Source organism: Rissa tridactyla, chromosome 6 (genome assembly GCF_028500815.1).
Source record: "Rissa tridactyla isolate bRisTri1 chromosome 6, bRisTri1.patW.cur.20221130, whole genome shotgun sequence".
NCBI classification, from domain to species: domain Eukaryota; kingdom Metazoa; phylum Chordata; class Aves; order Charadriiformes; family Laridae; genus Rissa; species Rissa tridactyla.
In genome coordinates this window covers 25780671-25794676 of record NC_071471.1, presented here as the reverse complement: position 1 = coordinate 25794676, position 14006 = coordinate 25780671, and the positions used below count along the sequence as shown (strand labels likewise).

The 14006-nt window shown below is 43.7% G+C and overlaps 1 protein-coding gene across 2 annotated transcripts; it reads left to right on the top strand.

The window, feature by feature from the left end:
- The first annotated feature begins 304 nt into the window (after positions 1-304).
- Positions 305-13725, top strand: PLSCR1 (phospholipid scramblase 1). Of its 2 annotated transcripts, none has more exons than XM_054206452.1 (8): positions 305-388; positions 4813-4914; positions 6957-7153; positions 8542-8584; positions 9673-9893; positions 10688-10849; positions 11895-12056; positions 13287-13725. In XM_054206452.1, the coding sequence occupies exons 3-8, from the start codon at positions 7004-7006 to the stop codon at positions 13344-13346; spliced, it is 798 nt and encodes a 265-aa protein (XP_054062427.1). In that variant the 5' UTR covers positions 305-388; positions 4813-4914; positions 6957-7003; the 3' UTR covers positions 13347-13725. The 2 variants fall into 2 exon arrangements, with proteins under 2 accessions (XP_054062427.1, XP_054062425.1); XM_054206450.1 differs by lacking the exon at positions 305-388 and adding an exon at positions 4003-4063.
- Positions 13726-14006: the final 281 nt, after the last annotated feature.

Below are 14006 nucleotides of genomic sequence, written 5' to 3'. Positions count from 1 at the left end.
AAAATATTTGTCCTTCTGTTCCCCTGCTACGGCAAGGGAACAGCGCTCCCTGAGCCCGCAGCGCTCACGAACGCCGTTGCCCCCAGCAACGGTGGAGCCCTTTGCGGCGAAACGGCCGTGGTTTTGGGCACGGTTGATTTTTTTTTTATTTTTTTTTTTTTTTTTGTACTGGAAACAAGGAACTGTGCCGGCTCCCCGCCCCTGCGCTGCCCTGAGAGGGGGCGGCCTCGGGCGGCCCCCGCCCGCAGCGCCGGGTTTTCCGGCAGCGCCGGGACGCGACGGGGACGGAGGCGGCGGGGCGGGGCGGGGCGGGGCGGGGCGGCCGGCGGCCGGGTTCGCTGCGGGATCGGCTTCGGGAACGGCTAGTTTTTTATTTTTCCTTTTTGCTGTGAGTATAAGTGCCTTCACCGTATATGGTTTCTTCTAGGTGGTTCTTCCGGGTATCTGCTATATTTTCGTTACAATGATAAGAAGGGCCGTGAAATGGACCTGCTGATTAGAAGGGCCGCGTTTTCCAGTTGGGGATTGCGTGCGTAAATTAGGCAGAGTCTCTCGTTAGCAAAGTAACTTGGTTACAAAGGCTGATGGAAGGAAAGGATCTGTCTGCCAAAGCTGTCCTGCGAGAGCCCCACTCCGGAGAGAGGAGAGCAGCAGGCATGGTTCGGGCGATGGTGGCCCTGGCACCCAGCAGGGAGGCGGGCAGCGTTAGAGATGTGCCCTCCTCTCCCTGACGCCGGGTACCCAGAGTGGCATCTGTGCTTTTGGCTCTCAGGGGGCTCCCAGGTTTCAGGAGAGGTGTCTACGTAAGGGGAGGAGGTACCTTACTGCAACAGAACGAAATAATGTTGTCAGCTTACAGTTCGTTTCATTCCTTTTCTGAAGGCTATTTTGTTAACTTTACCAGAAAATAACGTGCTTAATTAGATCAACTAGAGTATTTTTAACTATACTGTTTCTCCAGCAGTCAAGGTTAAAATCTAGTGGCTCAATAGTCTAATATAATGTGATGATGAAAAGAAGCGCCACAAAGCTAGCTAGGGTGAACTAATGCATGCCTCGCAGCTATTTGGCTTTCTAAGTCTATTTTTTGATTCATAAACCTTCTTGGAAAGGGCTGGCTTGGTATTTAAATAGCTCCATGCGTGATATTTGTGCTTGGCAGCTTATGTCAATATGCTCTTGGGAGTATGTTAGTGAGCTAGACAAGAAACAAAACGGAATGTCATGCTAGTGTATTGTTTTTCTGACAAAAAACAGAAGTTCTGTAGTTAACTGAATTAAGGCCTTTCTAAATCAGTTGCAGCATATCTAATGATGTGCATCAGGGTAAGGGAATTGTAGTTGTGTAATGCAGTTCTGAAAATGAGAAAGCGACTGAAGAGAAATGTGGGCATTCTGCCATTCCTTAAAAAGGAACAGTCTAGGGATGTTATTTCCTTACTGGTTTCCGAACTAGAGCAGCTTTGTTCTGACTTCCTTTGGAACCGGTTTTTCCTCGATTTCCCTCCCAAAAGTTTTTGGTTGTTCTTAAGCGCCCAGGCTCTAAATTCTCGGAGGGGGGAAACCGCCGTGCCTGGGTACCCAAATGCCTCTGAGGGTTGCTTCCCTGTTACCCATTTGAGTAATGATTCAAGAAAGTAAAGAGAAAGTGAGGATCTGGCTGGATGTGCTGGTGCTGGTTTAGGCTATCGCAGCGGTTGACTGCAAAGGAAAAAAGTCTGGGAACCACTATGGATGAGGAGGAAGGCTGGCAATAGGGGTTCTAGATAGTACAACGTATAGGGACAGGGTATGAAGAATGGGACTTCTTGATGTGAGTCCCTTTATCTCGCGAGCAGTACAGCAACTGAGGTGTGGGGGTCTGCTGTCAGCTTGATAACCCCCAGCTGAATGGCCAGTCTTGGCAGTCGAAGGACTGGTGTGTGTGTGGGGGTGTGTGTGGCAGTTCTTTTGCCTTTCGATTCCTCCCCGCAGTGTAGTAGCTGCCGCTGGAAGCCACGCTGCGGGGTTCAGGCTGTGTTTTAGGGGAGGCAGCTGGCTGTGTGCAGGGCGGGCAGCCCCTGCCTGTCCCACTGCCGGCGCGCAGGCGCAGCGCAGGGACCTCAGGCCATCCAGAGACTGTATTTCATAAGGATTATTCATTACCAAACAGCTGCTTTGCAGGAAGCATTCTTAGTCTCCCTGTGCTTCCTTCCTGCCAGCAAAACTGCTTCTGCGTTTCCTTGTGTAAAGCTGGACCCAGGTATGTCCCCTCTTCCAGAGAAGAGAGGATATTTATATGTCATCTGTACTCCCTTTGGGAGATTGGACCCAGAGCTAGGAGTTACTGTCAGGAAAGGGCAAAACACAGCTGCTTTTTCTGGTGCAGCCCTAGGCCAAAATAGCCCCAGTGAGGGGTGAGGTGGTGGGAGCCGTAGCCTGGTCCCCAGCCTCCTCTCTCCTTCTGCACTCCCACTGGGGGAATTTGGGGAATGTTTGATCAGCAAATACCTCAGGTAATGTAATCGGATGTGAAGGGCCCTTATAATTCCAGTATAACGTAGCTTGGAAAGGGTAACCTTTGGAGGTCAGCCTAAATTTAAATTTAGATGAGATTGCTCAGGGCCTTGTAAAAGCTTTTCGTAAGATGTATGCAAAGATATACACCTGCTTCTTCTGGAACACCGTGGCCAGCTTATTCATTCCCATACAACTTACTCTCGATTTACGTTGTGAATTCAGGCTGTAGCATGTGGCCAGCGTAGCTCAAGGGATTCATGCAGCTACTGTTTTTGTTGAACCAAAATTAATTCAGCAATAGACTTCTACTTGATGAAGCACTTTTTTTTTTTTTCCTTTAATTCTGTGGAATTTTAACTCCATTACAAAGGAACAGCATTTTTCCTCTTTTTTCTCTCTCAAGGTTGATCATGATGATCAGAGGTCTGTAGCACCTCTGCTATGAGGACAGGCTGAGAGGGTTGGGGTTGTTCAGCCTGGAGAAGAGAAGGCTCCGGGGACACCTTATAGCCCCTTCCAGTACCCAAAGGGGGCCTACAGGAAGGATGGGGAGGGACTGCTTATCAGGGAGTGGAGTGATAGGACAAGGGGTAACGGTTTCAAACTGAAGGAGGGCAGATTTAGATTGGATATTAGGAAGAAATTCTTTACGATGAGGGTGGCGAGGCATTGGCACAGGTTGCCCAGAGAAGCTGTGGATGCCCCATCCCTGGAGGTGTTCAAGGCCAAGCTGGATGGGGCTTTGAGCAGCCTGGTCTAGTGGGAGGTGTCCCTGCCAAGAGCAGGAGGGTTGGAACAAGATGATCTTTAAGGTCCTTTCCAATCCAAACCATCCTATGATTCGATGATGCTGGTATCAGTAAGTGTTCTTTCTGCCTTTTTTTTTTAAGCTCCTTTTGGCAACACTGGAAGAGTAGATAGGAAAAGACAAGCAGTTGGCCCTTTCAGTCATGATATTCTGCTGTGGAAGCCCACTCGCCTGTGCAAGCCCACCCTTTGTTATTGTGTGGAGACAAAAATTGCATACGTGGTCTTTAGTAGTGCTTAAGTAGCGCTTAAGAAGTAGAATAGTATAAAGAAGTGAATAGGTGGTAGTATGGCATTTCGGCTGCTCCAGGATTTACCCAAGCTGGTTTTGTAGTCCAACGTCAATGCACTAAACCAGTCACTCTGAAATTACTGTAGTAACTTGTTCACATCAATTGCATGATGTTTCCGAATGGCTGCACAATGGAGTCCTGCACTGCAATGAAGTAATTGCACATCCCAATGCTTCCCTCTCAGTTGAGGGTGAGTTCAGGATACTGAAAGCATGGATGCAGGCATAGACAATGCAGGCTTACCTTGTGGTGGAGACATGGCCTAGAAAGAAGCTGAGATATTTAAAGTTATTTTAGCTTGTATTTGTAATTCAGCTTTCCTATATGGTTTAGGTAGGCAAGTATCTTTTATTAATAAATAGAAAACTCTGAATAACTCCTGTGTGAAATTATATATTTAAAAAATCATGAAATAAAAATGTTGTTTTGCAGAACAATTATAAGCAGATCCACGGCAATGCAAGGTGAGTAAAATATAACCAAAATGTAATCTCTGATATTAACAAAAGATAACATGAGTCCTTCCGAGGTGTTGAAGCAATATCAGCGTACTTATTAGTTTACCTTCTAATTTTATGAAATATGTATTAATGTTTTAAATTGAGATTGTTTACATTTTAAAATTGAATCATTTACAGAACACGTAGCTTACATTTTCTGATCTTGATTTCTGAAGTAAAATAAAATAAAAAAATAAATAGTCTTGAAATTCAAGTTATTTCTACTTACAAACTGAACTTGGTTAACGTTTTTTAAATCCATAACCCTCTGAGTCTGCTGGTGAGGCATCAGTATAGTCCTAACTTGAAGAAATTGGGAGAAAATAATCTATATAGTGGCGAATGGCTCATTACCAGTCTGTTCTGTTCCCTGGCAATTCTTTGCATTAAAGCCTCCTTCTAAATATAAATGAACAAAGGCACCTCTCATCCAGAGAGTGAACTGACCCTGCTTGAGCTGGGGTTGGACCAGGTGATCTCAAGAGATCCCTCCCAAGCTAAACGACTCTGTGTCATCTTTGTGATATCATGTATGATGTTTAATATTCATGTTGTGCATAAATATGAGCTTGTTGTACAGTTTTTGCTATACAGAAAACAGCTGCTTAATTTTGTTATGTGTCTGCTCTGAAAAAGGAGGCGATGTTGGGGATCTTTCACCCTAGGGTAGGAGGAAATGAGCAATACTCAAAGCGTATGTTCCATTCTTCCAGCACATAAACCTGCACCAGCACCTGGATTTTCAAATGCTGGCTATGCACCAGGAAATCAAGCCCCTTGTGACTACCCTCAGCAGGCACCCGGGATTTACCAAGGTAGGTTGCTTGGCTACGGATCTGCTGTACTGTTAGGAAATAAGCACGGGAGGTAGGAGGTTGCACAAGGGGGACCATCTCTGATTTACTTTTCTGCTGTTAATTGTGTACAGCTTCTGTTAATTTCTGTTTTGCTGAAAAGTCATCATCTTTCCTTCTTGGTGCTACATGTTGGTATGTGCTAAGCAGTACCAATAGTGGTGGAAGTTAAAAACGTTCCTCAGTGGTCACTGTGAGGAGTTTGTTAGGGTGGTGTTACCGATGCAAAGCAATTAATGTGTGGCAGCTTCTTGCTGATGATCAGATTTTTTAATTAAGATGTTATTTCAGGTTTTCACTTTATTTTCCTCTACAAATCAAGAACTGAAGAATTGTTTTTTTCTTTCAGTTCTGTTGGTCCATGTGTTCTGTTCCTGTTCCCTACTTTGTTGCTGTAATTACACTTACGCTTTCAGGCATTTGCTTTTCTCTTCTTCTGCGTCATTTTCTGTTCTCCGTTCAAAATGCAGCACTCGTAAATAGCTTCTCACGTGCTGGTAACTAATTGCGTTCTGAAGAACTGAACCACAATGAGCAATTTCTAACAATCAAGTTCAAAGCATAGGTTGTAGATAAAATGCAAAAAGTTTGGCCCAAGTTACTGTGCGGTTCACCAGTTAAAAGTTGTGCATCTTGTGGCAAGGCACTCTGAGGTCTGTACTTCAGCGGGGAATGGGGACGCGCTGCCCGTGCAATGGAGCTCGGGGAGCATTTTTCACCTGGAATAATTGTATGTGCGCACACTTGCACACGATAGCAGTAGACACTCAGTTTGTGTGCAAAGCCTGTGCTCCGACCTAAAATTTTGTATTCCATAAGGGCAGGTCCTTCTCTGGGGTGAGGGATTGCACCACCTGTGCGTTTTAAGCCACAGCTGCTCACATCACCTGAGGTATTGTCCCGCTTATGGCCACCGCATGAGCTCTCACGTGGTGCAGTCCAAGTTTTGTAACGTAGTGTGAAACATTGGTGCTGAGATGATTTGGGCTAAAGATAAGTCTTCAGGTCAGCAGCTCTTGAACTATTCGTCTTTGTACGGCTCTACAAAAATATTTTTTGCGGCTTCTGCGTTGTGCTTGCTTCTGAGTAAAATGTAGAATTCCTCTGCTTCAGATTGAAGGCCTTGTCAGCCTATCAGGAAAGTATTAAATGATGAAAAAAATACAATTCTTGTTCTGTAACTTTCAATAACACCTTTAGCCACAAGGTCATAAAGCATCTCTGTAGCAAAGGCCGTGTTCTGCGGGACGGTACCCAGGCAAGGCCGGGTGCTGAGCACAGCCTGGGGACATGGGATGGTGGTGAGCACTGAGGCAGTGCTGCCTGTGCCATCTGGTGGGTGCTGAGCGACTGGACCCTGAAGTGCTTCCTGAGAGGTTGTGTTTCCTATAGAGTGCTAACCGGAGGAGACTTACTTGATGTTCACAAAATGTGTACCAAGGAAGAAAACAGTTCCACATCTTCTCCATGAAGGGAGTTGTGGATTTCCTGGGTTTTGAAAGAGAATCCATTAAACAAATGAGAAAGTGCAGTTTTTAGATAACAGTTACGTGGTTTGAAACCTGGAGATAATCTTTGCTTAAAGGACGTTTCCTATCATATAAGTAGAAGGTATAATTCCGGGAAAATTTTATCTTAAGACGCCTCATTTGCTCAACTGACAACTCGTAAATGCCAATACTATTCATGTTTTTAAAGGTATTCTGTCTTCCCTACTTCATATATTTATTTCTAATTTTTAGATAGCCTATCTTTATGTGAATAAAACTTCTGTTATATTCAAGAACTATACATTTATTTATTTTGTTTGGTTTTGTCTGGAGGGATTAGAACATGCCAATCCAGTGTAACTTCCCTCACAAAAGCTGCAGTATTCATAAGTGAAATATATTGTTGGTATAAGGATCTTCATAGGTCAAAATAGTAAACAAATGAATCTTTCGAAGATCCATGGAGCAATCCTTTTCCAACATCTAAGTTTCATAACTGCATCTCTCTTACAGCACCAGGTGTCGCAGATGCGGGGAGCTATGGCTTCCAGCTACAGGCCATGAGTCCAGTTCCACCTGGATTTGCTGTTCCACCCGGATTTGCTGGTCCACCCATCCAGAACCAGCCCGTCATGCAGGAGGGGGCAATCTGGATGCCAGTCCCTCCTCCTTTTCCCAACTGTCCTCCTGGACTGGAATACCTCACACAGGTACCTGCACCCTTCCTCCTTCCCCAGAGAACAGGTGTTCACCTGAGAAGCAGCCTGCATCTATGAAATAGTTAAAAAAAGCATCTGGCTTTGTTGCAGCTATGCAGGTTGCCATTTTGGGCTACTAAGTGAAGCCTTTAGTAGTGGGTGATGCATATTTGAGTGTGGAGGTGCCTGTTACGGCTGAAGCACTTCATGGAGTGCTCTTCTGCCAAGTGAGATGCTAAAGGAGGCTAAGAGGAGACCTCATCGCTCTCTACAACTGCCTGAAAGGAGGTTGAGAGGTGGGGGTTGGTCTCTTCTCCCAAGTAATGGGTGATAGGATAAGAGGAAACGGCCTGAAGTTGCGCCAGGGGAGGTTTAGACTGGATATTAGGAAAAATTTTTACACTGAAAGCATTATTAAGCATTGGAAGAGGCTGCCCAGGGAAGTGGTTGAGGCACCATCCCTGGAGGTATTTAAAAGATGGGTAGACATAGTGCTTAGAGATATGGTTTAGTGATGGTTTTTGTCAAGAGTTAGGTTGAAGTTTGGACTACATGGTCTGAAAGGTCCCTGCCAACCTAGGCAATTCTGTGATTCTAAAGGCGGCTCAGGGCTATCATACATCCTTCCCATTTCTGAAGCTACTATTTGTGGGATGTAATGTGATTTGGCAAGGTGTATGTAATAAATAGATATAATATGGGCAACTGTAGCACATTAGTGGTGCTTAATTTTCTGCATGATGCTTTCTTCACACCTCTTCGTAATGTCGTTAGGAGAGGTGCTAGTCAGGCTTCACAACGTAGAGAATGCTAATAGCAAAACAAGAGTTGTTTCCACATTGCAGGACAGATATGTCCTTGTACTGTAAAAGTACAGTTCATCTCACCACTGGGAGAAGATATCGCAGCTTAACACTGATGTGTTGTTGCCAGCGAGGGGAGGCTGATTTTTCTTGAGTTTTACTCAGAGCTGAGCAGTAGCTGAGCTTCCGCTCGAAAATTTCTCAGTTTCCTGCTATTGTGTGTAGGGAGCCCCGAGGTAGGCGGCTGGGATATGTGGTGTGGGATGCTCGCTCAGGCTCTGTAGCTGAGCTACCTCGAGTCCTGCAAGGAGCACAGGCACACGCGCCCTGCCTGCTTGTCACCAGACCAGCTTGGGTACAACTTCTGGCCTCTGCCCCAATGCTCTGAAACACTGTTCTGCTAAATTAACAGAGGACAGGACAAGGGGGGACATGATCTACTTCCACAGCTATACCAGTAGGTGTTCTGCCTCTAGACAATGTGTTGATCCATAAATCTGCATTCTGAAATGAAACAACAATGCTTCTTAAAACTAGATTTCTCTCAGTTACAACTCGTTAACTATTTATTCTGTTTAATTTTTCAACCACGAACAGATTGACCAGATATTAATTCATCAGCAAATTGAACTTCTCGAGAGTAAGTGAAAAGTATTTATAACAGAGAAATTTTAAAATCTAATAATCCCAAGAATGGTAAAATTTAGACTTTCTTTGACACTACGTGTTTAAGGGGGATTGCTGCCTTTCTCTTTCCTGCCTGTTATCTGTCTCAATTCCTGCAAAAGCTGTGGAGGAGAGGAAGGAGAAAATAGGAGGGTGGAGGATTTTAAGCATGTTCTATACCTTAAAAGATACATAGCAATGCGACTGAATAATCTTAGTAGCTAGTTATAGCTGAAGTCACACGTTTCCCATGTTACTCATTCCCATGATTTCTACTTGCCTCTCTTCCCTACTTAAAAATCTTCTTTTCTGTCCTCTCTTACTCTATCTAGTTCCATAGACTGCCATGCGGCTGCAATCTCGTTTCCAAGCAATCCTGCTGTTTTAGCGAATTGAAGTGCTTTCCTTCTGCTCCCCTCATTCCGTTCACTTTAAGATCATCAAAGTCATGTTATCAGTGTCTTTCAAACAGAAGAAATAAAATGTACCGTCCGTCTGTGCTGACACTTAATGCTGCTGCATTTTCTTTCCATAATGCTTCAAAGAGTACTTTGATTTGTTAGCGAAATTAATCAAAATTTCTGTCCTGGCTCTTGTTTTCTATTTGTGCTGCTGTGATTCTTGACCGTGAGGCTTTGTTCTTGTGGCCTTCTCCTTCTGAATGTATTTGGGCCCTCTAGAGCCCTTTTCTTGCGTCACCCCCAAATTCACAAGTTTCCTTAATTCTCATGCCTTCAGCTCTTCCCTGGGAATCTTCCATGCTGTGTTATTTATAATTACGGTGCTTGCTCTGGCAGTAGGTGTCCATATCTGGTGGGAGGGGACTGTTGGATATCTCCATGCTCTTTCCGTGTTGCCATGTTCATGGTGGCTTCTCCTCTCTGAACTCTGTCAGGCTGCTCTGCTCGAGGGTCCTTCCCCACCGCTTCCCTTCACCAGTAGCTGCCTCTGACAGACTTCGAGTGGGGGCTGCCTTCCCAAAGGGTAGCTTTAGAGTTAGCACGGTGACTTTTCTGACCAGACGCACCTCAGAAACTTAACAATTCTGTCCCTGTTTTTCAGTTTTGACTGGCTTTGAAACAAAAAACAAATATGAAATCAAGAATACTCTGGGGCAAAGGGTGTACTTTGCAGCAGAGGACACTGACTGCTGTACCAGGAATTGCTGCGGGCCATCACGACCCTTCACCATTCACATCACAGACAACCTGGGCCACGAGGTGATAACACTGGAGAGACCCCTCCGGTGTTCTTCGTGCTGCTTTCCCTGCTGCTTACAGGAAGTGAGTTGCTCCCTCTCAGCATCTTCCTTCACGTGGGACATGGTCCACCTCTGCAGTTTTAGGATGGGGTTGTCTTGAATCAGGAGGTGAAGTGAAACAAGTCGGGTTTTGTGGGATTTGTGCATGGGGTCTCCTTGGTCTGGGAAAAAGCTAGTGTGCTGCAACACTTAGGTTCACTCTGGCCAGTTCTGATTACGGTAATGAGAAATTGGATTCTACAGCATGTCAGGGAACTTGTGGCTAGTGCCGAAATCTGTGCTGGAGATGAACTTCTGGTGTGAGAGCTGGACAAGAGCTTTCATAAAATAACAGCTAGAGTTTTCACTCTACTGCTGTAAAAGCTGTAGTGGAATTCAACACGTGAATTGATGAGCTTTTTTAGTATTAAAATAATTATAGGGTGATGCAACTTCTGAAGCCTCAAATCTGAGCCTACTCAGAGCTCTTACTGAGGGATTTCTAGTAGCTGCATCCTGTGAAGTCTTCACTGAATGCTTTCAGGATGCTCGCAGCCTTTCACTAGACTTTGATCTTTCTACTGTAGACATAGAGCTTGTGTACATATAGCCTTAGGACCATCTTATTTTTTCCTGTGAAGGCAAAAGTTGCATATGAGGTCTGCAATTTTTGTGTGGTTTTCTGAAAGTGTTCACAGAAACCCCCATGCAGCTTCATGCATTGGAAAGCCAGATTGTTGTGGAAAAAGTGTTTGGTTTATGCGCTAGTGTGGATTTTGTCTAACAAACATATCAAAGCATGAACATTCACGTGGAGGTTTTCTTTTTCCTGTGAAGCTAGAAGTTCAGGCGCCTCCAGGAACACCAGTTGGTTACGTTGTCCAGAACTGGCATGCCTGCCTGCCAAAGTTTACCATTCAAGATGAGAAAAGGATGGACATACTGAAAATCTCTGGCCCATGTGTTGTCTGCAGCTGTTGTGAGGATGTTAATTTTGAGGTATGCAATGCTAAAAATTGTTTGTATATATATCTTCTTTCCGATAGTAGTTTGATAAGTTTGTTGCTGGACTTATTACCTGTCAACTGAACTATTTTATGTATTAAGTAATTAGTACATAATCTTTCAATGGGAGTATAATCAATTAACTTCTCTGGATATCTAGATTACTCTAGATAAGCCAGACAAACTTCCAGAAATGACATCTTAAAGTCACTCATCAATGATCAGTGAGACTGATTCCCTGTGGTTGCATACAAATCTATTGATTGAAATATTTAGCAGCAAAATGTCAGGCCCTAGCAAAAATGTTATTCTCAGCTGTATCAGATATTTATTAAAATGAATTCCTACAGCCACTCATTCAATCATTTAATAATGATTTGATGATCAAGTAAATCAAGATAATTTAGACCTACAATATAGATTTGAACGACCAAAGCATTACAACTTTCACTTAAAAATAATAGTGATTAATGCATTATTACATTTGTACACATGAAGTAGTAGATACACTAGCCTACCATTCAGTATTTAAAGTGATGTTGCAAGTAGTTGCTAACGCAAATGTAGTATTATTTTATTTTGGGGACTAGTCTTTCACATGACCCTTAAGACTGAATCTACCTTTAGGAAACGTCATGTTGACGAAGGGCTAATCTCTGCTTTGGAACAGAAGAATGTAATTTGTTTAATTTTCACTTAAGCGGTTCCTGATACATGACAGGAGAAACTAATTCACTCTCTTGGCTAAAAGACAACACTTCCAGCAGGGTGTGTGTGTGCGTGCGTGTGGTAGCTGTCTTCCAACACCATTAAAGCATCGAACTCCACAGGCAGGTTGAGAACTAAGTTCATGTCTCTGCTACTTAAGACTGACTTTCTGATAGTCAGGGTTGCCTTTGGTACAAACGGTTGCACGCAGTGACTGCATTAATTCAAATAACGCAGTCTGAAGCTTTCAAATGGATCTATTATGAAAAGGATTTGGTAGTATTATGAGTGACAGATTTGATGTTGGTTTTTTAATTTTATATTAAACTAGGTGAAGTCTGTGGATGAGAGCTGTGCTGTCGGGAGGATCTCTAAGCAGTGGACTGGGCTTTTGAAAGAAGCCGTTACAGATGCAGATAACTTTGGAATCACATTCCCAATGGACCTTGATGTAAAAATGAAAGCTGTCATGATCGGTGCTTGCTTCCTTATCGTAAGTCTGTCATTCACTAATACCTGAATGTGAACTGATTTTTTCATCTCCATGTTGAAATTGCGCTGGTAAAGGATTTGACTCTGAGCTCCCTGCAGTGGGCGACAGCTTGTTGTGAACTTTCCGTGTGTAAAAGTAACCATGGAGGGCAACAAAGAATTATTTCAGATAACAGGCTTATTCTAGACTACACGAAGTGCTAACTGCATTTAAGGAGGGCTTCGTATATGATGGGACTGAGAAACCCTGTAAAGGGAAGACTCTGTGCCGACGCATTAGTAGTCAAGCATGTTTATGTGGATGGTGAAACCAGAAAAGTGCAGATCAGCAATAGCCAAAAGACCCACCCAAAGCCAGGGCAGCCTGTGAGCTGTTGAGCTGGACAGGTGAATGCTGCAGCCAGTTCCTCCCGACTCTCCTTGGAAGCATGTGAAGCAGTGAGCTGGGCAGGATTAAATGCTCTCAAAGAGGTTATTTCTAATGGGAGGGACTTCTGTGGAGGAAAAGTGCATCCAACTTGATAGAGCGCTTTTCAGCCGCACTCTGACTCTGCTGTGTCAGATACTGCCATGCATCTCACTTTGCTCTTTGAAAACAGTGTGCAGCACACTCACTTTTCCACTTACCAGTACAATTGGTCATCAGGTGCTACTTCAAAAAGTGTACTGCTTCTGTGCTGGCAGGGCTGCAGAGGGTGAGGAAAGGGGCATGTGAAGCACCTTGTGTTTGGAAAGTTCTCACCAGCCTCAGCCCTGTGCACAATCCAGGTTCTCCTTAGCCGTGTGTGTTCGTGTGCTACCACGGGCATGAAGTACAGCGTTAGTGAGTGCGAGCAACCCAGGACCCCAGGCACAGAAAATGGGGGCCCCAGATGTAAACTAAAGATAGTCACCATTATGATGGACTCCAGTTCAAGGTAAAACTGAAGGGACTGAGTCAGGTCAAACAAAGTCAAGGCAGGAATCCTGAGTAACAGAAGCATATCTTTGGCTGGTGATAATTTAAAGTTTCCATGTAGGTCTTTCACCACGTCTTTCTCTCGGTGGGTGTCCTATTCTGAGAGACCCAGGTGATGGGGGACTGGAGAGAGGTGCCCCCAACTTCTTCTCACCGGTTGAGGTTTCCCAGAGGAAGGCACTTTTAATACCTTGCAAAGCAACCAGGAGATCTCTGAACTAAGAACCACATTTAAGAAGTATTTGTTTTGCTTGCTTTTTGTTTCCTTCTTAGGACTTCATGTTTTTTGATCATGCTGGTGATAAAAAACAGCGAGCAGGAGTTTGGCAATGAAATCTAGAAGTTTTGTATAAAAGGATGAAGAACGTAAATCTCTCAACTTTCCAGTGGATTGCAGAGCTCCAGTAAGAATACTAGAAATGTACATTTTGTGCTTGTAGTTATATTTCTATAAACTAAAACCTTATGGTCTTTTTTTTTTTTTGGGGGGGGGGGGAGGGTAATCTGATGAAATAATATGTACTATGCAAATAAGAATGCTTTGCCTGTACAGATCAATGCTGTAATTTACAGGAATATTTTCCCAAGAAATTTGGAACTGTAAAATAACTCCTTATAGTTACTTTAATGCCTAAAAAAGAGGACTATTTCTATATTCAATATTAATATAAGCAGTAAGCCTAATAAAGAGGGCCTGATCTTTTCCTGTGTATCCTTCTTTGGTAGTTTTGCCTTGGCGTTCACGTTCTGTTGTTTCCAAATTCTGATCAAATATATAGATTCAAAACAAAGTGATCTAAGTGAACAGAATTATCAGAAATCACTGTAAAATTGTATTAATCTAGTGATAAATCTGCTGTCAAATATGAGTCCCTTCATGTTACTTATTTTCATAATTTGGGTTGTTTTGAAACTTAAGGCTTTGATTTTCACCAACAGAAGTTTAGAGGAGACAGGAAATATAGATGCCTGCTTATGTTTAATAATCCTTCG

What these genes read in the sequence shown, in the direction of transcription:
- PLSCR1 (XM_054206450.1), top strand. Translation starts at nt 4,018, where the DNA reads ATGTTGTTTTGCAGAACAATTATAAGCAGATCCACGGCAATGCAAG. An exon ending in TTCCCTGCTGCTTACAGGAA is followed by an intron (nt 9,894 to 10,687) that starts GTGAGTTGCTCC and finishes TTTCCTGTGAAG; the next exon opens with CTAGAAGTTCAGGCGCCTCC. An exon ending in GTGAGGATGTTAATTTTGAG is followed by an intron (nt 10,850 to 11,894) that starts GTATGCAATGCT and finishes ATATTAAACTAG; the next exon opens with GTGAAGTCTGTGGATGAGAG.